This window comes from Sesamum indicum, linkage group LG6 (assembly GCF_026168435.1).
Source record: "Sesamum indicum cultivar Baizhima isolate 11 linkage group LG6, ASM2616843v1, whole genome shotgun sequence".
In the NCBI taxonomy this organism is placed as follows: domain Eukaryota; kingdom Viridiplantae; phylum Streptophyta; class Magnoliopsida; order Lamiales; family Pedaliaceae; genus Sesamum; species Sesamum indicum.
This window is the reverse complement of record NC_142662.1, coordinates 38,277-65,270: the sequence shown is the minus strand read 5'-3', so window position 1 is coordinate 65,270 and position 26,994 is coordinate 38,277. Positions and strand designations below refer to the sequence as shown.

Here is a 26,994-nt window from a genome sequence, read left to right as displayed (position 1 = left end):
GTTGAAAAGCAAATAAGGCGAAATGAAATGAAAAGAGCTTTGATGTGATATGAGAAAGAAATGAAATGAAAAGAGCTATGATGCGATATGAAAAAGATGTGATATGAAAAGAGCTATGATGCGAAATAAAAGAGCTATGATGCGAATTGAAAAGAGCTATGATGCGAAATGAGATTGATGAGCCGGCTGTCAAGGGGATTCACTTAAATTTATATAACGGTGAGATTGAGTTGACGGGAAAAACACGATATCACCTTCTGATAGGCAAACTAGGAAAATAAAATTGGAGTTTGGTTGATTGTCTTATTATGAAATAGTCATATGGTATAATAAAGCTGATTATGTTGCAATTAAATTGATTGTATTCCATGCGTGCTGCTTGTTTATCTTATTTGGGCTGTGTTTGAGATGCATATATAGATAGGGTTGGTTATTTACTTAGTGGCATGCTCATCCCTCTGTTGACATTTTCTTTCAGGAGTAGACTTTGAGGTGTCTGACTGTTGAAGAATAGGTCTATGTACTATACTCAGACACGTTGGGCCAGTATGCTGTTTTCTCCTCTTTGTCAGCTGGAGTACAAATCTTATTTTATTTGTATAAAGATAACATATGCGTAGAGATCAACTGTGGTGGATCACCTGTGGTGTTTGATTTGTATATATGTGATGTTGTGGGTTGACTATGTCGTTATGACGTTGTGATTATGTATGCATATTAATTAGATGATTATGTGCATTTATATATAAACACAGGGATTACTATAAGTATGACATTTAGGGTAGATATAGCCCTTGTAGCGAAGGGGGTGCTACAAAGATTCTACTTTCACAGGTATATGGATTAACCTATGTCCATACTCTTGAACCGTCTTTTGGATCTCCCTCAGATCTTGAGAGATCTTTGATGTATCCAACTGGAGTTCCTTCCAATCAATTATAATTTTTAGAACTAAAATTATGTAGGAATTTATCCATTTCGCTTCTCCTGGCTGGGATTCTACCATGGACTTCAATGTAGTATAGATGTCTCACTGCATTTCTTGGTAGTACTTGTCGAACCTCAAAATTTCTCAGCCACTCTTGTTCTTCTTCTTGCGTGAGAAGTTTTGGATCAATCCTCTTGGGACCATTGTAACACTTGTCAAGAATTTCCATGAGAAATTCTCTTCTTTGTATTTCCAACATCTGGAAATATTCTCTATTTTCAGAGTAACTTGAACTTTTGTTCGGTTCCATTTTCTCTTAAAGAGTCTCCTCCGTTAGTGGATAAATAATATCAAAATATAATATAATCATATATTTTTTCAATAAATCTAAGCTCTGATACCATTTTGTCGAGCATGGATGAAAAATTGAAATTTTAGTGTAAATAGACTAAAATAGCTCTTTTAAATCTGCATAGGTGTAAAAATGTCCAAAAATTATTCAAAAACCCGTCTGTGATCCTAATTTAAGCGATTATACAAGTTACTGGACTTAATTGAAAATGCTTAAACATAATGGACTAAAATTGAACGCGGAGAAACTTATTGGACCAAATTAATCTTTTTCCCTTATTATTATTAATATGATTTTTAGATTAATTCATAGGAATTACTAAATTTTGACATAAATTTATAAATAATAATAAAGCATAAGTGAATTACTTCTCAATTTGAAAAATGTATAACGTAATACAAATATATATTAAAATATAACATAAAATTTATATATGTCATATTAAATAATAATTTTAATTACAAAAATATTATAATTTACTAAGTTGATTAAAATTATTTTTGTATGAAGGAAGCCCACGACAATATTACACAAAAGAACAAACTGAAAATTGGACAGAATCTGAAAAATTCAAGGCAAAAACGAGATGTCAGCCAAATCCTCAAATTATCTTCTTACTTTCTTTCTTTTGCTTTCCATCTCTTCATATTTTTCTTCTTCTTTTTTTTTTTCTTCTTTCCCCTTTTTCTTTTCTCTTTTGCCGTTCGTTCCTCTTTTTTCCTTCTCTTTTTCATCTGTTTCCTGCATTTTCCTTCTTCTCCATTTTTGCCACACCCGTTTTGCCACCAAAAAATCTGTTCCTAAAAAACATCAACCAGACACCATGGAAGGATACATGCTCTTGGGAAATAAAGTTCATCATCGAAGAGAGACAACAGAACATTGGGCAAATTTGAACAATTGAAAAGGGTTGAAACACTTCAATTAATTGAAACCAACAAAAACTTGATTTTGAGCTAAGAAATTTGGGGGGCCAAAAGAACAAACATGAACCGATGTGCCGCCAAGATAACAAAAAAAATGGGGTGTTGATGAGGGGAGTCAGAAAAAGACTGATATACCCTCCGAACGAGGGATAGAAATAATCTAAGGCAGAGAAAAGGGTTTGACCAAGTATTAACTTTGTTTAACTTATTAGATAATTAAGGGCAGTATTAAGGCCTTAAAGAGCGGGCCATGAGGGCTTGACGAGCAGTCGTGGGAGCAGGCATAAAGATCGTGGAGGAGACACGTCAGCTTAGGGAGATGATCAGTATAAAGAGAAGAAAAAAGAGAGGTAAAGGGGTTAGTCTTTTTTGGAATTACTTCATAAAATTGAGGGGGGAAAATATTTTCAAAATGATTCTTAACACTGACTTGAGCGTCGGAGCATCTTCGCCGGGACCATCCCCGGCTAGGTGACGTTTGTTTTTCATTATCAGGTTATTAGTGATCAGGAGCTGGAGGTGAAGAACGACCTGGGGTGCGATCTACGATCTCAGCCTGATCATTTTGGCGCCGTCTGTGGGAACGTCAGGTGACGGATAGACGTTCTAAGGAACATACACCGGAAATGGAGACTCCGGCAGAAGACCGAGAACCAATTACACACTTGTCACGCCGAGAAATGGAAACTCTGGTAACTGACCGAGAATTAACTGTACACTTGACACGGCGAGAACTGCAACAAATGATGGAAGAAGCGGGGAGAAATGCCCTTGTAGCATACGAGAGGAGAACGGCGACTCCGCTTGAAAGAGAAGTAGCGGGAAAAAGGTTGTTCCAGGAAGGAGTCGAAGGGCGAGATAACGAGGGAATGAGTAAACGAGGAGCGAATAAGAAAGGCCCTCCGCCTTCCGAGGTTGGGTCCAGCAGTAGGGCTCTAAGTCGTCCAAGGGGACCAGCTATATCTCGAGCTGAGGTAGACGACGTTAGTAAGCAGATAGCTTTGTTGGGAAAGCAAATTGATGAACTCAAGAAGCGGGGGGAAATAGTAGCACACAATCGTAATTCACCGTTCGCTAACCAGATACTCATAGAAATGGTTAATCCGAGTTTTAGGATGCCAGATCTCCCAAAGTACAATGGAACACGAGATCCTCAAGAACATCTAGCCGCCTTCGATATGGTAATGAATCTATATGGGCAGTCAAGTTCCATAGTTGCCAAATTATTTGTTACCACGTTGACAGGAAAGGCTCAAGAGTGGTTTACGAATTTGCCCCCAGGTAGTATAGAGTCGTACGAGCAATTGGTACAAAAATTCGCATTTCACTTTGCAAGTAAGAGAAAACAAAAAAGATCGGCTACGCACTTATTTACTATTCAGCAGGGGGAGAATGAAAGTTTGAAAAGCTTTATGGGACGTTTTAATAATGAAACGTTGGAGGTGCAGGATCTTAGGATAGATATGATGACTAGTATCCTTATCCATGGGTTGAAGAAAGGGGTTTTTGCATCTGCTTTAGCAAGGGACCCGCCGATAGATACAGAGCAGTTGATGGCGATGGCACAGAAATACATTGACGAAGAGGAGATGAACGCTATGAAAGATGAGGAATGGAGAGTTACATCAGAACGAGCGAGAGATGGAAGGTTCGGTAGAGATCATGATGTGCGACCTAAAAGGGAGAAAGAAAAGGAACCACCTTACCAGTCGAAATACAATAAGTATACCCCTTTAAATATGACAAGGGCTAAAGCTCTCATGTTGGTGGAAAAAGATAATGTATTGATATGGCCGAAGCACACAAGGATTACTCCAGCTAAAAGGTATTCGAACAAATACTATCGGTTCCACCGAGAAAAAGGACATGATACCGAGGAGTGCTACTAGTTGAAAGATGAGATAGAGCGATTGGTCCGACAGGGGTACTTCAGGAGACAGAATCCTCATAATTTTGAGACCATTTCAAATTACTCCCTTGGTTCCACATTTTACTCGAGAGTTGCTGCTATGAAGCGTTCTATCTTCGGGTGCTTTCCTTCATCTAGCTGGCTGACCTCCTTCAACTCCTCATCCTCCTGTTTAGCTTCAGGTACCATGTCTTCCTCTAACACTTCTAATATAGGTTCTAATTCTGCTGATATTTCTTCATCCGCTCCTTCCAATATGCTTCTTAGAGATTTAGTTCCTCCTAGGTGTAGACTCCGCGCTCGTAATCGAACTAATAGTTCTGACTTAAATGTGGTTCTTGCTCCTGAGGGTTCTCACCCACCCTTGCAGCCTACTCCCTAGACCGAAATAGTTAGCACCGTGAGATTACAAATTCAGAAAATAAAGGAAAAATTCTTCATTCCTTCTAGCTATGAAATAGTGATTCCTCGATCCTCTGACCGTATGCACCAGCCTCCCCCCGGCTTCTGTTCCTTCTCCCTGCAACATTTTGAGGCGGGATTACGCTTTCCCTTACCCCCTTGCGTAGCACTGATCCTACGTCGTTTGAATTTATGCCCTATGCAATTATCCCCTAACTCTATTCGTCACATTATCCTTTTTGTCATTATCATGCGTGTACATAGGTTTGAGCCCAACTTTGAAAACTTTTGGTCGCTGTATTCCTTCACGACCTCAGTACAGTCTGGAGATAACGGTTTTTTCTACTTAACCTCCCGGAAAGAATGTAGGTTTCTTGACCCCCTTACTTCCAATGTTGGTCCTTGGAAATCCAAATTTATTTTTGTCAAACCCCCTCCTGGTCGCGAATGGCCCTTCTCCCTTGACTGGAAGGTAGATAAGCCTACGCCTCTTGTCGAAGGTGAGGGTTTAGATGGGGATCAGATAAGCAGCATTACCACCTACCGGTATAATCCCAAGAAGATTTTAGTCGAAGAGATACTCTGGCTCGCCCATCTAACTCCCGCTCCCCTCCAGGTGGAGGGTACTTTAGGTGATCCAATTTCCTATTCCCTCTTTTTCTTTTCTCTTACAACGTTTAACGGGACCCTTATTATTCCTGCAGTTTCCATGGTGAGCCAAGCCTGCATTAACAAACATCTTCGGGCCCAGTTCCAGGCTCAAGCTCAAGCTCGAGCTGCTACACAGCTCGCATCCTCTTCTCAACCTGTTCCAGCTGCCTCCTCGACACCCGATGCTGATGTGCCTCCATGCCCTGTTCCCATCGAGGTAGGTAGCGAGGAAACTCAATCACGGGGCCTCCTTCCCCCTAACCAACCTACCGTTCGATCTCATAGCTGGAGGTTACAAGATCGTACCTTTGATGATGGGGATTTTGATGAATCCTCATGGAAGAGGAAATCTCGTGGCAAATCACCCCTTCGACCCAATCTAATGGGAACTCAGTCCCAATCTGGTGAGGGAGGATTACCTTCCGACGGGACCGGGTCAGAAACCATGAGAAGTATGGATGTTCTACGAGGCATTACGGAATGTTGGAGGAATGCCCGATTAGACCTCCGAGGTCCCGATCACCCCGTGGCCCATATGGAGGGAGATAAATGGATTCCGGACTGGCAGATTTCTCCTCAAAGCTCTGTGTTCCGAACTTGTTCAAATCAAGACTCTTGGGAGCTGTATGATGCCAGCTGTCTTCCTCGCGATCAATCAGCTCTTCTGCAGACTTCCTTCACTCGGATGGAGGAACATTGTGCTCATTCTCTTGTCCAGGTATTTCATCTTTTATTCGTTTTTTCCTGCCTATACTTTTCTGACTAACTATTTCTGCTCAGGCGGCCAACTTTGTTCGAGGTCTTAGTCTGAAGTGTGCTGGCTTCCGCCACAATCAACTAACAGCTGATCGTACGATCCGCGATTTGAGGACCCAACTTACCGCTTTTTTCGCTAAGGAAGAAGAGTGGTCAAGATCGAGGTCGATACAGGAGGCCCGAATCAAGGAGCTTGAAGCACAAGTAGCCTCCGAAGCTTCTAAAGCAGCTGCTGAAGGAGAGAAAAGAGGTTTTGAGGCGGGTCATGCGGCGGGAAAGATTGCAGGCGTTCTAGAAGGTCGCGAGACCTTTTTAAGATCAGAGGAGTTCGCACAGCAAGTCCGAGGGATTCGCCTTCAAGGTGTTCGGGATTTTCTAAAGACCCCAACCTTTGACTCTGCCGTCGAAGTTAAGGCCGCTGACTATCTAATGCAGGGCTTTGATCGTTGCAAATCCCAAACTTCGCTCCTACATGGGTTGCTCCTAACTTTGACATCTCTCGCCTCAACCCTTGTCTTGACGCTAATCTCCAGCCTCTGCCTGAGGAGGACGATACCCCAGCCACTGACAATGATGAATTTTCTGTTCTTTTAGACGAAATTGAGAATATGTAACTTAATCTTTCATTTATCAGCTTTTCTTTCGGACTTATTGTTTATGGTAGTGATAACTGATCTTTCGCAGATGCAATCTCACATTTTTAATATAATCTGCTCGTCTGCTTGTGTAAAATCGAGATAGAGCTATTCTTTAAAGTTTAAATGATCTTTCACAGATAAAGAAAAAGGAGAACTTTATTGGCCTTTTTCAGGCCATAACTTAACCTTTTACAGGTTACTATTTACATCGGTCTTTTTCAGACTAGACATCCGTAATCTTTCCCAGATTAACTTTTTTCTAAGGTCATTCTATTCGACCATAGCTATCTTTCAAATAGTTAGCCTTTCTCAGGCATTGATCGCGGGAGGAGATTCTAAACATAAAATCTTTTAAGATTCTGTATGTTCCACGGTCGTGGTAACTCCTTGCCTTGAGCATCTTGTAACTTGTATGTCCCTTTCCCCACGATCTCGATGACTTTGAAAGGTCCTTCCCAATTGGGGTCGAGCTTCCCAACATGTTTTGACACCTCGACCTTTCTTAATACCAGGTCCCCCACCTGCAACGATCTGGGTTTGACATTCTTGTTATGACCTCTCAACATTAGGCTTTTGTGGTGCAACATCTTCACCCGTGCTGCATCCCTTTTTTCTTCTACCATGTCCAGGTCGAATGTTCGCTGTTCTTTGTTCCTCGCGAGGTCAAAGCTCCCGATCCTCTGTGATTCTTCTCCTATTTCTGCAGGAATTTAAGCTTCAGAACCATAAACTAAAGAAAAGGGGGTTTCACCTGTTGAAGTTCTAGGAGTTGTTCTATATGCCCATAATACTCCTGGGAGCTCGTCGCTCCACTCTTTCTTCGAACTCAACCTGGCCTTCAGATGCTGCAATATAGTTCTGTTCGTTACCTCTGTTTGACCATTCGATTGGGGATGTCCCACTGCCGTGAAGTTCTGCCATATCTTTAATTCCTGAAGCCATGCAGTTATCTGTCTACCCTGGAACTGTGTCCCATTATCAGATATCAATACCCTGGGTATTCCGAACCTGCATACTATGTTTTTTCATATGAAGTTTATAGCTTCCCTTTCAGTGATTTTCGAGACGGCTTCTGCCTCCACCCATTTAGAAAAGTACTCCACTGCTACTATCACAAACTTCTTTTGGGCTCGAGCAGGAGGGAACGGTCCCAGTATATCTATACCCCATTGATCGAATGGGCATGTAATTGAAACAGGAGTCATTGGGACTGCATGCGTGTGAATTTGTGAAGCAAACTTCTGGCATTTCTCACACCTTCGTACGAATTCCTTGCAATCCCTCATCAATGTTGGCCAGAAATACCCCTGTCTGGCTATTTTTTGAGCCAACGATCTGGCTCCAGAATGGTTCCCACAACTACCTTCATGAACTTCTTGCAAAACATACCTAGCCTGTGGATCGTCTAAACATTTGAGGAGAGGTCCTTCTACTGTCCTTTTATACAACTGCGTCCCTACTAACGCGAACCTCGGAGCTTTGAACTTTATGCGTCGAGCATGCCCGGGGTCAGTAGGTAAGACCCCTTCTTTGAGGTATGCTGTAATTTCTTCGATCCACAGGCATTTTAAGGTTACCATGTTAGTTTCCGTCCCTCCTGAGATCGCTGATCGTTCCTTTATCATCACTGTGATTTTTCTGTCCTTTATCCCCACCAATGTAGCCCCCAGCTTCGATAAGGCATCGGCTCTTTCATTTTCACTCCTTGGAATTTGCTGGATAGTGCATTTAGAGAATTTCTGCATCCGTTCCTTTGTTTTCCTCAAATATTCCGTCATAGACTTTTTCCTAGTTTCATACATCCCTTCAATTTGCATAGCGACCACCTGCGAATCTGTGTAGACTTCCAGGACTTGCGCTCCCGCTTCAAATGCAAACTCCAACCCTAGGACCAAAGCCTCATACTCGGCTTCATTATTTGTTGTAGGGAAAGATAATCGTACAGTGACCTCAATTTCGATATCTCCAGGCCCCTCTATCAGTATCCCTGCTCCTCCATTGTAGGCATTAGAGGATCCATCCACATGCAACATCCATGTTCCTGGATCCTCTGGGGCGCCGGATTTCTATCATAAAATCAGCTAAAATTTGGGCTTTCTCTGCTGTTCGACTCTGATAAGTGATGTCGAACTCCCCCAGTTCGACCGCCCACTTTATCATTCTACCTGACGCCTCTGGTCGCGTGAGGATATTTCTGAGGAGATGATTCGTCCTTACCACTATTTGATGCGACTGGAAATACGGCCTCAACTTCCTAGCAGTCACGACCACAGCTAGCGCCAATTTTTCGATCTCAGCATATCTAGTCTCCGCACCTTGTAACATTTTACTCACATAATATACAGGGTTCTGAATCTTTCCCTTTTCTTTTACCAATACCGAGCTAACCGCATTATTCGAAATAGCTAGATAGAGATACAATATATCCCCTTCTCTGGGATTGGCCAAAAGAGGTGGCGACCTCAAGTAGCTTTTTAATTCCTGGAAGGCTCACTCGCATTCATCGGTCCAGTCAAATCCTTTGACTTTTCTCAATATTTTAAAGAAATGTAAATTGCGATCTGCAGATCTAGAAATAAAGCGATTAAGAGATGCGATCCTACCTGTCAATTTCTAGACCTCTTTGATGGACGTGGGTGATTTCAGGTTCAATATGGCCTCTATCTTCTCGGGGTTTGCTTCTATTCCCCTCTCGCTGACCATGTAGCCTAGAAATTTTCCTCCAGCAACGCCGAATGTACATTTATTGGGATTGAGTTTCATCCCATGTTCCCTCATGATCGCAAAAGTTATCTTCAAATGCTCCAGGTGTTCGTCGGGCTTATGACTCTTAACCAGCATGTCATCCACATACACCTCCATAGTCTTCCCGATTTGCTGCGCAAACATCTTGTTCACCAGCCTCTGGTACGTTGCCCCTGCATTTTTCAATCCAAAAGGCATAACATTATAACAAAAAATACCACGATCAGTCACAAAAGAGGTCTTTATTCGATCTTCCGTTGCCATATAAATTTGATGATACCCTTGATACGCATCCATCATAGAGAAATTTTTTTATACCCAGCCGTTGAATCTACTAAGACATCAATCCTAGGCAATGGATAGGGATCTTTTGGCCACGCCTTATTGAGATCTGTGAAATCTGTGCACATTCTCCATTTACCACCCAGCTTCGGTACCAACACCACATTAGCTAACCAATCCGTGTATTGAACCTCGGACACATAACCAGCTCTCAGTAACTTATTTACCTCTCCTTCAATGATAGTATTTTTCTCACCTCCAAAGGTTCGCTTTTTCTGTTGAACCGATCGCATGGAAGGATCAACATTCAACCTGTGCACTATCACCTCCGGGTTGATACCCCGTAAATTTGACGGGTCCCATGCGAACATATCAACATTACTTCTTAAAAAAGCAATCATGACGCCCTCGAATTGCCCCAGGTTGGGCCCTATCTTGGTGGTCTTTGACGGATCTCCCTGTATTAACTCCACCTCTTTGTGTCCAAGGGGTTCTAACCTCCCCGCCTTCAATATTTGCCACTCTTCTTTCTTTGCTTCATGAAGTTTCCTCTTTTCCGTCTTCTCACCCTTTCCCAAGGACAAGTTGTAGCACCTCTTAGCTTCAATCTGGTCGCACACAACCTCCCCTATCCCGGACTGAGTAGGGAACTTCATCTTAAGGTGGTATGTTGACACTACCGCCCTGAAAGAATTAAGCCCGGGTCTCCCCAGGATAACGTTATACGCAAAAGGCATATCAACAACTAAAAATTTTACCATTAACGTTTTACGCTTTGGCTCTTCTCCGAGGGAAGCGGGTAAATTCACCGTCCCCAGCGATGCCACCTCGCCTCCACCAAACCCGACCAACGGAGTACTTGCTGGTTCCATCATTACATTATCAAGCCCCATCTTATTCAGCATTTCTTTGAAAATTATATCTGCCGAACTCCCATTGTCTATCAAAACCTTGTGGACTGTGAAATTTGCTATATCCATCCTTATCACCATCGAATCATTATCTGTCACTATCCTTGTACCTGCATCTCGATCTCCGAACACGATCTCGGGGTTGCCTGTCATATTTACCCCTTGCTCACGTCGCTCCAACCTACTCTCTCTCTCGAATCTCCTCCTAGCTCTTCTCGACCATCTTTCGGATCCTCCGGCTATAGTATGGATGATGCCTTTCACAGGCGCATTTTCTCCCACCGTCTGGTTCTCTCTTTCAGTTACCCAATTTGGCCTGCGCTCCCTGCTTCTCGACCTACCTCTTCGATCACGTCTCCTCTCTACAAAATTATGAGGATTCTGTCTCCTGAAGTACCCCTGTCGGACCAACCGCTCTATCTCATCTTTCAACTAGTAGCACTCCTCGGTATCATGTCCTTTTTCTCGGTGGAACGACAGTATTTATTCGAATACCTTTTAGCTAGAGTAATCCTTGTGTGCTTCGGCCATATCAATACAGTATCTTTTTCCACCAACATGAGAGCTTTAGCCCTTGTCATATTTAAAGGGGTATACTTACTGTATTTCGACTGGTAAAGTGGTTCCTTTTTTTTCTCCCTTTTAGGTCGCACATCACGATCTCTACCGAACCTTCCATCTCTCGCTCGTTCTGATGTAACTCTCCATTCCTCATCTTTCATAGCGTTCATCTCCTCTTCGTCAATGTATTTCTGTGCCATCGCCATCAACTGCTCTGTATCTATCGGCGGGTCCCTTGCTAAAGCAGATGCAAAAACCCCTTTCTTCAACCCGTGGATAAGGATACTAGTCATCATATCTATCCTAAGATTCTGCACCTCCAACGTTTCGTTATTAAAACGTCCCATAAAGCTTTTCAAACTTTCATTCTCCCCCTGCCGAATAGTAAATAAGTGCGTAGCCGATCTTTTTTATTTTCTCTTACTTGCAAAGTGAAATGCGAATTTTTGTACCAATTGCTCGTACGACTCTATACTGCCTGGGGGCAAATTCGTAAACCACTCTTGAGCCTTCCCTATCAACGTGGTAACAAACAATTTTGCAACTATGGAACTTGACTGCCCATATAGATTCATTACCATATCGAAGGCGGCTAGATGTTCTTGAGGATCTCGTGTTCCAGCGTACTTTGGGAGATCTGGCATCCTAACGTTGAATTAAACATTTCTATGAGTATCTGGTTAGCGAACGGTGAATTACGATTGTGTGCTACTATTTCCCCCCGCTTCTTGAGTTCATCAATTTGCTTTCCCAACAAAGCTATCTGCTTACTAACGTTGTCTACCTCAACTCGAGATATAGCTGGTCCCCTTGGACGACTTAGAGCCCTACTGCTGGACCCGACCTCGGAAGGCGGAGGGCCTTTCTTATTCGCTCCCCGTTTACTCATTCCCTCGTTATCTCGCCCTTCGACTCCTTCCTGGAACAACCTTTTTCCCGCTACTTCTCTTTCAAGCGGAGTCGCCGTTCTCCTCTCGTATGCTACAAGGGCATTTCTCCCCGCTTCTTCCATCATTTGTTGCAGTTCTCGCCGTGTCAAGTGTACAGTTAATTCTCGGTCAGTTACTGGAGTTTCCATTTCTCGGCTTGACAAGTGTGTAATTGGTTCTCGGTTTTCTGTCGGAGTCTCCATTTCCGGTATATGTTCCTTAGAACGTCTATCCGTCACCTGACGTTCCCACAGACGGCGCCAAAATGATCAAGCTGAGATCATAGATCGCACCCCAGGTCGTTCTTCACCTCCAGCTCCTAATCACTAATAACCTGATAATGAAAAACAAACGTCACCTGACGTTCCCACAGACGGCGCCAAAATGATCAGGCTGAGATCGTAGAGAGAGAGGGTTTAGGGTTTTAGGTTTTTGAGGTTTGGGGTTTCGGTTTAGGGTTTGGGGGGTTTGGGGTTTATGATTTTTTTTTTAAAAAAATAAACACCCGAAGGTGGGAGAAGCTTTTCGGGGTCCCCATCCCTTCTTCATTGAATATAAAGTTACGCAATACAACAAAATCAACAAAACATAGAAATAGGAGTACTACTCCTTTACATTTTGACACGACCTCAACTATTTTTATTCTTCCATTTTTTTCTTGATTCAATTTGTCTTTATCCTTGAATCGCACAAGATACTCCTCTGGTTTATCACTCAAATTTTCACCTTTGTATTCTTGATTAGGTATTCCGGTATCCTGTCCACGAGGAATTGATTTCTGGGCAGTCTGGCCAGGGAGACCAGCTCCTGTAACAACTGCTTTGTCGAGTCTGTGTCGGCAGGGTTGCGATTGGTCAAGCAAGTCGGGTCGTAGATCTTCAATGGCATGGCATTACTAACCAAACTCTCCCCTCATCTGAATTCTGTTGGAGAAGCATGGTAGCAATACCCACATGTATCCAATTTCCTTCATCTATTTTATTTTTCGAATTCTGCTCACCCATTTTTCCATCCCCACAGGTAGTGTTAGCGACATCAACAGAAACAATATTTTCCTCCACGCTAGCCAAAGAATCAATTCTGTGTTGAGTATGGTACCTAGTGTCCTTTGCAGGCTGAAGCTGTTCTGGCTGGTCCATCATCTTTGAGCTCTCACCAGTTTCCTTTGCTACTGCTTTGCCCCGCTCGACCTCTTCAACAACCCTCTTTCCTTTCACAGCCGGGTTGCTCGGCTTCCGGGGAGGTGGTTTGGGAGCATCGCCTTTCGAATAGCATTCTGAGTCTCGATGCCCAACATGTTTGCACAAAGAGAAGTAGTGTGGGATTTGTTCGTATTCGATCCGTTGCACAATCGTCTCCCCATAAATCTGAATTTTAAACTCTTCAAGGCGTGGCTCGAGAAGGTCCAATTCGATACATGCTTGTGCCTTAGAAAGCTTGGATTGATTGAGTGTGGTGCCATCAATCTGCAGATGGATTCCAATCATGCTAACCACCGTGAAAAGGACTTCCTTGCAGAACAGGTGTGTTGGCAGCTCGGCGAAGCTAACACAAATCGGAACAATTGACGACGTGAATGTAAGACTCCACTTTAAGACACGCATTGCGTTTACCCTTGAATATACCAAACACGGCGAAGCCACAGGCGGGAGTAATCTGCTTCACAAGATTGCGAAATTAAAGCATGTCTGTTATTAAGCATGCTAACCGTGAAATTATTTTTGATGCCAATTCCTGCGATCAATTTGTACAAACTACTGTACGACGGAGCTCCGTGCGAAAATTTACCAACGAGTGCGAATTTGAAAGGAACTGCAAGAACTTCGATTCAGCATCTGTGAACATCAAAGTATGACCGTTGTCGCCAGTCAAAATTGCGCCGATAGCGGGCGGTGGCGAGTCTGACAGGAAGTATTTGTGTGATGCCGTATTAGCGATTTTCGATGCCCGTGATGGCGCAACTTCAGCGAACGTTTTCTTCGGAAGGTACAGTGTCGGAATTGAGGTTGTTGGTTGTTTCTGTTAGACCGGCTGAGTTGACCGAGTCAACTCAATCAACCGCACCTGTTGACCATCGCCAGCTGCCGGAGGAAGCGTGTCACCGATGGCCGTTTCAGACCGGATGGGTGGATGCGCCATAACGAGGTGAGTCGACTGGTGTAGCTCCGCCAGCAAACGTACGTCAGATGGCGGCGGAACAGTGGCGCAAAGGGCGGCGACCACGCAGTGTGGCAAAACTCAAGATCTCTACACATAGGTGATGAAATTTGATGAGACTGGTCCCAATCAACTCGCAATGAGGAGAGGATTCAAACGCATATAGTCCACGACCGTAGGTCGCCGTGACAGTGAGTGTGGGTTCACGGTGGACAACTTCAAATCGACGTAACTTTGCGTTTATAATTGATGAAACTAGTACCAGTCCGCAATCATCGATCGTTCTGTGGCCGGCGAATCGATGCGATTTGTCCGTGGCGGTCAATCTAAAAGCCCAATCGCGGTCGTTAGCCAATCACGAAATTGATTAAGGGAAAATCTTCTACTAAACGAGGCGAATCTAACGGTGTATGGCTGAGCTGGTGAATCGGTCGAACGAAGCCAGAATCTTCTCTTTAAGATTCCGGCAATTTTTGGGCAAATATCGCAAACTTCGAGGTGGCCGTGCCGGCGTCCAGTGGAGATTCAGGTGACGCGCACCATGGTTGGACAAAGCTCGACGAGATGAGTCTGATGGTGGTGGCCGTGTCCTGAGACGCGCCGGTGAGATTTTCCGATCGAAAACTGGTGGCAGCGCGGTGACGCCGCCGCGACCGAGGCGTTGTCTGTTGATGGTGAGGCTAAAAGAGTGGTGGTTTGGTGCTGGTGGGTGGTGGAAGTGCTAGTGTGAGTAAATCTCACACAATGGTAGTGAAAAGTTGAGAGAAATTGGCCAAGTGCACGATTTTCGGCTTAGGGTTCATGATTTTTTTTTTTTAATTAAAGCACCCGAGGGTGGGGGAGGCTTTTTGGGGTCCCCGTCCCATCTTCATTGAAAAAGAACAATATGCAGCATTACGAAATACAAAAGGATGAGTACTACTCATTTACATTGTCACAAGAAAATAAGTCTTTTGTTACTTCTGATGGAACTACTCTCCTTCCTCTATGTCAAGCGAGTTGCGATTCAAGTGGCGTACGGGATCCCAAACCTTAATCGAGTGTGGGCTAACCGAAGCGACATCATCGTCCCCCTCTGATTCATCAGTATCGTCCCAAGCCTTCAATTGTCCAGCGACCACTCCAAAATGTGACAAAATTTTGAAGAGTTTAAAGGCCTTCCTAAGTTTGATCCATTTTTTCCTCCTTTGGCCTTCCATTCTCATTTTGTCAACTGACTGCATTTCCATTTCCCCAAGTAGGGAAATACTCATCACAAACAACAGGGTTATCAGAGTCGCAACAAACTTCAGGAATGGATTCATCACACTTAGCAACATTTTCAATATCATGGTTATCATCGTGCAGTGCAGATATCATCTTCAACATGCAAATCAGTCTCCACTTTCGAACCAGAATTAACATCCGACGTCTCAATTTCAGGGTTTAGAATTTTTTTTAAAAAAGGAAGCTTTTTGGGGTCCCCCTCCCTTCTTCATTGAAAATAAAGTACAGTACGCATTAGAACATAATCAACAAAATATAGAAATAGGAGTACTACTCCTTTACATTTTGACACGACCTCAACTATTTTGTTTCTTCCATTTTTTCTTGATTCGATTTGTGTTTATCCTTGGACTGCACGAGGTACTCCTCCGTTTCATCACTCGAATTTTCACCTCCGTATTCCAGACCAGGTACTCCTGTATCCTGTCCATGAGGTATCCTGTATCCTCCCCGGCCAGACTGTCGAGAAATCAATTCCTCATGGACATGATACAAAAGTACCTGGTCAGGAATACGGAGGTAAAAATTCGAGTGATGAAACGGAGGAGTACCTCGTGCGGTCCAAGGATAAACACAAATCGAATCAAGAAAAAATGGAAGAAACAAAATAGTTGAGGTCGTGTCAAAATGTAAAGGAGTAGTACTCCTATTTCTATGTTTTTTTGATTATGTTGTAATGCGTACTGTACTTTATTCTCAATGAAGAAGGGATGGGGACCCCAAAAAGCTTCCTTTTTTAAAAAAAAATACTAAACTCTAAACCCTGAAATCGAGACGTCGGATGTTAATTCTGGTTCGAAAGTGGAGATTGATTTGCATGTTGAAGATGATATTGCACGGCACACGATGATAACCATGATATTGAAAATGTTGCTAAGTGTGATGAAATTGATGAATCCATTCCTGAAGTTTGTTGCGACTCCGATAACCCTGTTGTTTGTGATGAATATTTCCTTACTTGGGAAAATGGAAATGCAGTCAGTTGACAAAATGAGAATGGAAGGCCAAAGGAGGAAAAAATGGATCAAACTTAGGAAGGCCTTTAAACTCTTCAAAATTTTGTCACATTTTGGAGTGGCCGCTGGACAATTGAAGGCTTGGGACGATACTGATGAATCAGATGGGGAGGATATACTGATGAATCAAACGGGGAGGATATACTGATGAATCAGAGGGGGAGGATGATGTCGCTCCGATTAGCCCACACCCAATTAAGATTTGGGTCCGGTTAGCCCACACCCGATTAAGATTTGGGTCTAGTATGCCACCTGAACCGCAACCCGCTTGACACAAAGAAAGGAGAGCAGTTTTATTAGAAGTAGCAAAAAACTTGTTTTCTTATTACAATGTAAAGGAATAGTAGTCATCATTTTGTATTTCGTTGCTTTATTTTGTAATGATGCCTGTTGTTCTTTTTTAATGAAGATGGGACGGGGACCCCAGAAAGCCTCCCCCACCCTCGGGTGCTTTTATTAAAAAAAAAATCCTAAAGCCTAAATCCTAAACAAAAAACCATGCACCTGGCCAATTTCTCTCAACTTCTCACTACCATTATGTGAGATTTACACACACTAGCACTTCCACCACCCACCAAGACCAAACCACCACTCTTTCAGCCTCACCACCACCACTAATAAACAGCCCGTCACCGCATCCGTCGCGGAGGCGCCGCCGGCCAAAAAATCTCACCGATGCGTCTCAAGACATGGCCACCAGCGTCAAACTCATCTCGTCGAGCTTTGGCCAACCATGATGCACATCGCCTGAATCTCCACCGGACGAGCCGGCACGGCAACCGTGAAAGTTTGTGATTTTTGCCCAAAAATTGCCAGAATCTTCTCTCTAAAATTCCAACGCCGTCAGATCGATTCACCGTCCAAGCCATACACCGTTAGATTTACCTCACTGAGTAGAAGATTTCCCCTCAATCAATTTCGTGATTGGCCAACGATCGCAAATGGACTTTTAGATCGACTACAACGGACAAATCGCGTTGATTCGCCGGCTACAGAAAGACCCATGATCGCGGACTAGTACCGTTAGACTCACCTACTAATTGCGGTTCTAATGAGACCAGTTTCACCAATTTTCATCAACTAGGCGCAAAGTTACGTCGATTTGAAGTTGTCCGCCATCGTCCACCGCGACCACACACTCCGCCGTCGATTTCTCCGTCGTCACGGTGACCCACAATCGCGGACCACATGCGTTTGAATCCTCTCCTTATTGCGAGTCAATTGGGACAGATCTCATCAAATTTCATCACCTATATGCAGAGATCTCGAGTTTCTCCACATCGCGCAATCGCCACCCTTTAAGCCGTTGTTCCGCCGCCGTCTGACGTCCGTTTGCTAGCGGAGTTACACTAGTCAACTTGCTTCGTCCTGGCGCATCCATCCATCCGGTCTGAAACGACCATCGATTACACGCCTGAATCGCCTCCTCCGACAGCCGGCGATGGTCAACAGGCACGGTTGACTGATTTGGTTCAGTCAACTCAGCCGGTCAAACAGAAACAGCAACCAGCAACCTCAATTTCGACACAGTACCTTCCGAAGAAAACGTTCGCGAAAGTTGTTGCACCATCACGGGCATCGAAAATCGCAAATACGACATCACACAAATACTTCCTGGCACACTCGCCACCTCCAGCAATCAGCGCAATTTTGACTGGCGACAATGGTCCTACTTTGGTGTTTACAGATGCTGAGACCGAAGTTCTTGCAGCTCCTTTCAAATTTGCACTTGTTGGCAAATTTTCGCACGGAACTCCGTCGTACAGTAATCTGCACAAATTGATCGCAGGAACTACATCAAAAATAATTTCACGATTAGTATGCTTAATAACAGACATGCTTTGATTTTGCTACCTTGTGAAGCAGATTACTCCTGCCTGTGGCTTCGCCGTATAGGCTTGTCCTAATAGAATTACACTAGAAAACAAAATCCTACTCAATATAAACTATTATAAATATTCCCGTCTAAATATATATGATTTAATATATTTATTACTATCATATTCCCCGTCTAATATTTATTTGCTTCAAGAAACTAACTTCAGCCCTCGATTTTTTGAACATTTGTTGAGTACTAGTTTCAGTTTTTACACGAAGTTTTATTCTTGGGATCATTGTGCAGCACTTTAGAATCAGGTCAAGCTCCTGAAACAACCAACAGTAAAAAATTTCAACCATTCATCACATCCGCCCGCATCTTATATTTTGGTAATAAATAACCTTAAAAAGAATCGAACATGAGGAACATTTTTAAATCTAAAAAACGAAAATGGAGCATCAACATATGATCTGCACACAAGATCTAGAGATGGGGTTGGTGGATGTTTGCAAATAGGAGCTTTGCAAGTTGGTTTGAGCGCAGGAGGTGCAGATGTGCACAGACAACACCAACCTCATACCAAATCTAAAGATGGGGAGGGGATGGTTGCAGGTTGATAAGAGGCGGGGGATTGATTTGGGCAAAGGTTCAGGTGATCGGCTTGTGGTGTGTAGTTTGGAGGATCTGGTTTAAGTTGAACAAAAATTAGAAAAGCGAGAAACTGCAAAATGGAACTGGGTAGACTAGAATTGGGGGAAGCAATAAGAAAGAGAAAGGAGGAAAATTATAAATAAAAATGAGAAGGATACTTCACTCAGACTAGGGGAAAGAACACCATCTAACTTAAAGTTATACTTCCCTTTTCATTCTTATTGCAGCAAATAATCATTTGAAGCAAGCATTAACTTCTCTTATTGAACATTATTGAAGTAGGAGATAATGATGAAATGTTAACTACCAAATCTGAGGTCGTCCACCTAAATATAGGAGTAACCTTAAGAAAGTAGGTCAAGATATTTCTTGACACTTACTGCCTACACCCAAAGCTGAAGTCTATTTACTGGGACATCCTAGGTGAAAGCCATTCGTAGAAAAGCTCACACCTAAAAGGATCTGACTCCATATATCAACATGATGATCCAAATCATGAAATAAATCAGTCCCGGTAATGTCAGACTATCAAAACAGAAAGTGCATTTAGCTTAGGACTTCAAAACACAAGGGCCACTCACACTAGTATAAAAAATGGATGTCAAAATCCCAATAGCTTGAAAATCTTCCGAGGGCTCAAAATCACATGATTCACTCAATTTTGTTACCTACGGGAATGAGTCTCAACATATAGCACTTCTCCCTTCTTCAAGCGTGCAGATGTAAAGAGGGACTTTTTTAGACCTTTGTCTGCAACAGCACTAATGCTGTATTTAAGCCTAGAATAAACCAGAAACAAGAATAAGGGGAAATATCAAACAAGAAATAGCAACGTACCAAAATAACAGGACCATGTGATGTTTGACAGTTTGAATTGCATAACAAGAAGCAATACGTAGAAAAATAACCCCAAATTCCAAAACCATAAAAGATATCTCCAGATAAGATACCCAGAGGTGATTAGTTGATGGAAGTTCATGCACCTTAGCAAAAACAGCATATCAGTTATGCTTGAAGATGAGAAACACGTTTTTCGTTAAACCTCAGTTAATAAAAGTGATTACTAATAAACTTTTAGGCTCCATTCGGTCCCAAGGAAAATGGTAGAAAAAGAAAAATGACGACCACTAAAGTTACACAGTTACCGGATTGCACCAAATTCAAGGATAATAAATCCCAGAAAGTCATGAATTCTATTAGAATTTTGGCTGTGCGTGCACAGCAAGGGAACAGAGTGCAAATACAGTATACCAAACTGGGTCCAGAAAAGGTCGGTCAACAAAAAATTCACCATGAGCATTTCTCATAGCAAACGTCAAATTAAAAATGCATGATTCTTTTTTTGCCATTTCACCCTTTCTTTTTTTACTTTTTGGTAATTTCTGTTTGATTCCCATAAAAAACCAAGGTAAGAAAAATTTAAATTTGAAGGAACATAAACAAAAATGAACTGAATTTATTAAAGAATACATCACCCACCTTAGATTCTATTGAATTACAAGTTCCGGGAAAGGATCCAAATCCTATCCTTCTATTTTCAGTTTCTACGGTCATTAATTGCAAAAAGATAGATTAATAAAGTAAACCTCACCCTCGATTCAGATGTTTAAATTAGCATTTAATTGATAATGAAATTCAAATGACCTTTTTTGGGTGTCTTTCCTCTGATTTCGCATGGTAGTAGAGAGCCTTAGCAGACAGCTTCTCCAAATAAACATTAGTATATTGGTGTATTTTATTAAGCACACTATAAAGAGGATTTTTAGTATATTAAGACGAGTATTGCAATAACTTGATTAAACTTTTTTCCTTTTTTTGCCTATTCAGATATTCTGACCCTAGGATGATTTTTGAATATGGAAAATATAAAAATAATAGCTTCATAAGAAGACAATTTGGTTAATGGTATAACCATCAAGAACCAAAAATAAAGTACCACTTCACAAATGAAGATCACATGTTAATTAATCAAGTCAGCATAGCAAAATCTTAAAAAGAGTAATGAAAATCAAATTCGAAAGGTAATCTCCACTGCGTTGGTAGTATGTATTACAGATACAGAAAGCCAATCCATTAGTCAAATCATTACCAATATAAGATGGTTCTATCATGCATTCTTTGTGTAACTTTCCTCAAAACAATTTTGCACCATGACACTAAAAGAGTATCTAGGAAGTGAAAAACCGATCACATGAATTGAATGGAACTGTGAATAGTTGAAGGGAGAACTACATGCCTTTGAAGAACTAAAGGGCTGCAATAATGCCACTACTGGATTATAAACAACAATAAGTTGCAAAAGATTAAGAAATGTGTGCTCAAAATATATGAATACATACCAAGGCTCCATACAGAGATTGAACTGAATTGTCACTTCACGCACAAACCTTTGTTGGCGCAATGCATTCTAGAGAATGGGGGCGAAATGAGGGGTATGTTAATCAAACTTAATGACAATGAGCAAGGAAAGTGAAACATTCATAATCAGCATCACAAGGAAAATACCGAAGCTGCAGCCCTTGTAGTCATTGTGCGCTCCACAGCCACTGGAGCTAGAGTAGGCTCCATGGTTGATGAATGTGCTAGACAAGGTTCAAGATCAATAATTCCACCTCCTTTCTGGCACACGTACAAAGATCAACAAGCATCATATAAATCAACAGTCAATAGTTTTCTCCTTCTCAAGGAACTAACAAAGAGTAGAAGATATTAAAAAGAAAATTCGATATAGGCCAACCATAGGTGAGACAAAAGGCAGACAGAAACTTCTCTCCCAGGGCGGGGGGGGGTGAAGAAAGCAAGGAAGCAGAAGCAATCCGTTTAACTGAGGCTTTCTAGTTGATGATAAGACTGGTAAAAGGATAGCTGCAGTGGTGGGGACTGGAGGATGGGTTGAATTGAGAATAAGGCATTACTTGAAAAATATTGTTAACCAACCTTCACGACGCAACACCGCTCAACACGATAACTGCAACCAATGGCAGCTCCCCAAGCACGTGAACGAACATTATTCCTCAGTGTAGAAATGTAACCTTAAGAATTTAAATGAAATAGAGTCAACAATAACAGAGAATGTACATGCATAAGAAGAGAATATACACAAAGTTTACGCACTACTATCAAACACAAGTCAATTTCCTCATGCGTTCACAAACTAAGATGCACTCACATAATAAAGTAAAGACATAACAGCAGCGTAATAATAGGTTCTGCAATGAATAAAGTACATATCATCGTAAAGAATGTACAAAACCAATGGGATGCAATTGCTGACTAAAACATTTTAAACATATGAAAAGTTTCACCACAGAATTTACATGATGAGATGCCTACAGATCAGAGTACAGAAAAACCATAGACATGTTTCTTCAAATAGAAAAGATCAAGTTGTCACAGTATCCCACAAGAAAAATCCTGTCCAGTTGTCATCTAAACCAAGGAAAACTGCACCATGAACAAGTTTATCTTGCAGAGAGGTGGCAACCCAAACTAAACAAATTTATTTCTATCATATACAGCTGAAAATTTGATATGTTTACAGATACCATATTACTTATATGGTCAGAGGCAGTAAACTTTATTTATTGATGTTAATTTGTTTTGGTAGAGCCACATCACGATGAACCACCAACCTTTTGGAAACTTTTTAACAATATTTAAACCTATATTACCCCAGGGGGGAAAGGTTTATGTTTTCATGTATCAGATTACTCGTTCAACCTTATGACCAATAGCTAAAATTTGTTTAAAACCATGGATTACTTCTTTAAAGACTGATATTTTTCAAACATACAATCTTGTGGAGGCAACACTCTGATTGTGGCCCGTAACTCCTTAGTAGCAGATGGCGGAGGAGAAGCAGTTGGGCGACAATAGCCTGTATGCATAAGAACTAAACAGCACAACAGTATGTCAGTCAATGTTCCAAGTTTTTCTAGATGGATCAGCAGATATATACTGCAACAAATATTGACACTATAGGTACCAGCCACCAAATCAGAGTCAACTGTGTACACATCTGTCCCCCATAGCTGCCCACCTCTTACCTGCCAAGGAGCATTTCAAGAACTCAAAAAAATGACACAGGAGGAATAACAAACAGGCAGTCAAAAAATAATCCACATAGAAAGGGAAATATTCAAGGAAATCTCAATATCTTATCGGTCAATACAGTAAAGAAGAAAAAGTGTTGCAGATTCAGTCCGCACATGTATACTAGAGCCATGGTGCACCATAACTAACTATGCTTACATTGCTAATACAATATGTTATCAGGACAATCTAGATAAGTAAAAAGGGATTAATGTAATGCAGGTTAGTGGAGTAACAAACTTTAACATACAATGGGAGGATAACAAGAGTGGGACCATCAGAACTATTAACAAAATTGCACAACTAAACAAAAGACCTTCACACTGGATCTCCAAGACAGATGAGACGAGGACTACAAAAGGAGTACTTGGACAAGGGAATAAAATTGAAACACGAGGCAGAATTAGGAAACTTATAATGGAGGATGGACAAGAAGCACACAACTTTTAGGTAATTAAAAGAGTTGTGCTACACAATAGAGTTGCTCACAGAGACTTGGTGAAATTATGTTAAATCATACAAGAGAGAAAGTTCTGAGTAGCATTCACACAACCTTTGATACTGGCCTTTGCATATGGGCTTGAGCCCCTTATTGGATCTTCTCAATTAATATTCGCCTTTACCAAAAACTAGTATACTTGTGGAAGTATAAGAAGCAGAGAGCAAATTTGAAACCAAAACTCCTTGAGTTTTATCCTTCCGGCAGGAATTAAGTTTTCCCAAAATTCTTATTTAAACTGAATTCCTTGGGGTAAAGCAGAATACAAGACAGCAGATTCAGTTTAGATCAAATATTGCCTCTAAAACATAATTAAGGAATTCATTTAGTCGTAGTATAAAACCCATATATATGAAGTAAGAAAATCAGCTGTGGATGAATGAGCATATTATGACTGGTTCAAGCAGAAGCAGACTGAAGTTAAGGCATGTAAACATCCAGATGCAATATCAGAAACCAGATAATTATAGCACACTTTCAAAATTCAGGCAGAGAGAGCAAAAAGTTCAAACAGAAAGATGGACCGTATATAAACTTTAATTTGAAACAGCAACAGCAAAAGCAACTCATATATAATCATCTTACCTGACGATTAGTAGCAGTAACATGTTCAGCTGGTACGCAGATTTCCAAAGTAGGGCCATTCTGAGAGCCTTCGCATGCTTTATCAGCTTGCGATAGTTCATAGTCCTTCCACAATTTTATGAGTTCTTGCATGCATTCACCAATTTTATAAACAACGCAGGATACATCAGCCTTACCTGCAAATAAGCACCATGATCATAGTAGAAAGGAAAAAAAGAATTCATCTGGGCACCATTTGCCTAAAACACAAAGAGTGGGCCACCGATATCATATAGTTAATTTCAAAAAAAAAATGGCTGCACCAAACAATTACCAAAATTAAACATACTGCAGGTATATGAGAACAGGTAAACCTCTGATCAGACTGCTCATTGATTAACTTATAAATAGTCGGGACAAGGCGGAAACTAGAAGTTTCTATCATCATAGTGATCCAGGCAATGATGAAGTTACTTCATTGATCTTTTGAACACCAAAAATATGTTCATGTGAGCATATTCCGAAGTTAAATGTCAAAATCAACAAACATATTAAGCAATAGAGCCAAAGTTTTCAGCTGCACTCAAGAAAGTCATACCACAGAAACAAAATGTTGCAAAAATAAAGTTCAGAGTGGTGTAGATCAGGCATCATAGAGGACAAAGGGGAAGAACTTCCCACTTCACAAACCAATCAAGACCTCCAGCTTAACAAAGCAATTCGAGGGCTTACCTTGTGTCCTGCAAAAAAGTCAAAACACAAAAAGGTTAGGCACATCTTTGCAATCCAAATAATGGAAAGATATCCAGTACATCAGAGCATTCAACTTTTCACAAAGGACATAAACATCTAAGAAACTAGTAAGCAAAATATAAACAACATTTGATAAAAATGAATCGTGAAATTGTACTTACTAGGCCCAACCAATGGAAGGACTCAATTGTTTACACAACTATATGGATTAACCATCAATATCTCAGGTGCATGTGAGGGTAAAGCTAGAAGTTGAAAGAAAAAAGACAACTAGTTCACTCCATATAGGGGTAGATGTGCGGAAATCTAAAGTGTAAAAATCAGTTTCCAGGTCTTGTTTCCACAATTTTCAATTCTTCATCCATGAAGTGCAAGCCCCTTAACAGGAAGAATGACAGAAGAGAAGCAAAAACATACACCAATTGCCGAACAACATCAATTTCATTCCTACATTCGGACATCTGAACTTTGATAAAGAAGAATTGTAAATGATGTGATATTTATTTCACCTTAACCATTTTGGTTACCGATTAGAGGGCTTAAATTTAAACAAGAATCCCCTCAAGGCAGGGGATGGGGATGGGGATGGGGATGGGGATGGGAATGGGAATGGGGGGACAGTTACTCCGAGGAAGAAAAAAGAATTGATGGTAAATTAGACCTTTTTCCCTTTGACTTATGAATATCTAAACTTCCCATCCCTTTTTGCTTATGTGCTGAGTTTCAACTTAGTCCTAATACCTTTAGTCGACCAAACACCTTCAAACCTTTTGATTTTGAATTCCTTTCCTAGATAACCGTAACCTCTCTAGACGACCTACCTTCATCTATCAATCTCACTCCTTTTCAGGGTTAGTATTTCACTTTAACAAAAAGATGTTTAATTTCATCCCCCTTAGTTCAGCTTTCAGAACACTTATTTAAGGGGGTGAGGGTAATTCCTTTTTAAAAGAAAGGAAAAATATAGATAAGATGCACAAGGAAAACCAATCATCCATCGTTTATCATCAAGGTCTCCACTTACCCATAGCATGCTGCACCAGACCCCTTACAACTGAAAGAACTCTTACCTATAATTAAGAATCATTTTTAGCACCAAACCATTAAGAAAAGCAAATTTCCGTCAATCCTTCATCGACGCATTAGTGTAAACTATGAATGTTCCAATTGTTTACATTTAAACTCATAAAGCGATACGTGAATCCAATACATAATCTCGTATGTCCCAACATGGTTTCGGCGTAACCCAAGCATCATGTCCCTCTTACAAGAAAATTTTCAGCCTTAAGAATACGAATGGAGGTCATTCGTTTTTATAGCAAGTTGATGCTATATGGGCTAAACTGAGATGGAGCCCAAATAAATAAGCATAAAACAGGCATAATCATCTCTTTTCTCCGCATACAAAATGCATTTAGAATTCAACTTGTCAATAAAAATAAATATATATATATACCCTTCATGATCATTGCTAGACGGCCTAAAACGCAATCCCGGTTTCCCATTTGAGGACTACCCCTTGGCCCTAGCATCCTCTTTCGCTGCTGAACCCCACAATTGAAGACTTCTCTTTCACGCTCTGTACGTCCTTCGACATGCATACCAACCTCATCAGATTCTTTTTCATGATACCTACTGCGTTTGTCAGGTCTTTCTGGTTCTACATCAGCATCTCTTTCCTTCTTCCTGTCTCTCACAGTCTCACTTCCGCAGCATTTTTCCATGCATCATGAACTTTCTTCTTTGGTTCTAGGTTTGAACTTTCCTGTTCAACAGATTTTCCAGGAGTGTCTACCAGTTCCTTTTCATTGTGGGAAGCCTTCAGCAAGCGCGGTTCTAGGAGGGTGTTGACCACTGACTAATTCTGTTGTATGAACAATTCTGTCTTGTGAAACTCCCACATCGCTTTGGGTCCGCAACAAGCTGGCAGGTGATTGGATTGATGATATGTTCATGTCCAGAGATTGGCTCATTGATCGAGGCATCATGAAGTTCGTTATCTGCTGACTTGATCTTTGGTTCAAGACTCTCGGGGCGTTTGGGACCTGACGTGAGGCCTGAAAGTTGATGTTTTGCTGTGGCGGTGAAACATAGGGAAATGGACGAGTTTGCTGTATACGAGGATAGTGATGTAATGGTGAGGAAGACATCTGTGACAGCTGAAGCGGATTTGGATGAAGCACTGGG

At 41.5% G+C, this 26,994-nt stretch overlaps 1 protein-coding gene across 6 annotated transcripts; it reads right to left on the bottom strand.

Annotated features, from left to right (window-relative positions):
- Window positions 1–1,800: 1,800 nt before the first annotated feature.
- Window positions 1,801–26,615, bottom strand: LOC105165806 (uncharacterized). Of its 6 annotated transcripts, none has more exons than XM_088881802.1 (9): window positions 26,264–26,615; window positions 24,076–24,794; window positions 22,885–22,945; window positions 22,693–22,791; window positions 21,837–21,931; window positions 21,405–21,518; window positions 21,239–21,306; window positions 19,568–19,678; window positions 1,801–2,074 (listed from the first exon to the last, which is right to left on the bottom strand). In XM_088881802.1, the coding sequence occupies exons 2-9, from the start codon at window positions 24,205–24,207 to the stop codon at window positions 2,011–2,013; spliced, it is 744 nt and encodes a 247-aa protein (XP_088737928.1). In that variant the 5' UTR covers window positions 24,208–24,794; window positions 26,264–26,615; the 3' UTR covers window positions 1,801–2,010. The 6 variants fall into 6 exon arrangements, with proteins under 6 accessions (XP_088737928.1, XP_088737924.1, XP_088737925.1 ...); XM_088881798.1 differs by lacking the exon at window positions 1,801–2,074 and adding an exon at window positions 12,485–13,535; XM_088881801.1 differs by lacking the exon at window positions 1,801–2,074 and adding an exon at window positions 16,698–18,221.
- Between the last annotated feature and the right edge of the window lie 379 nt (window positions 26,616–26,994).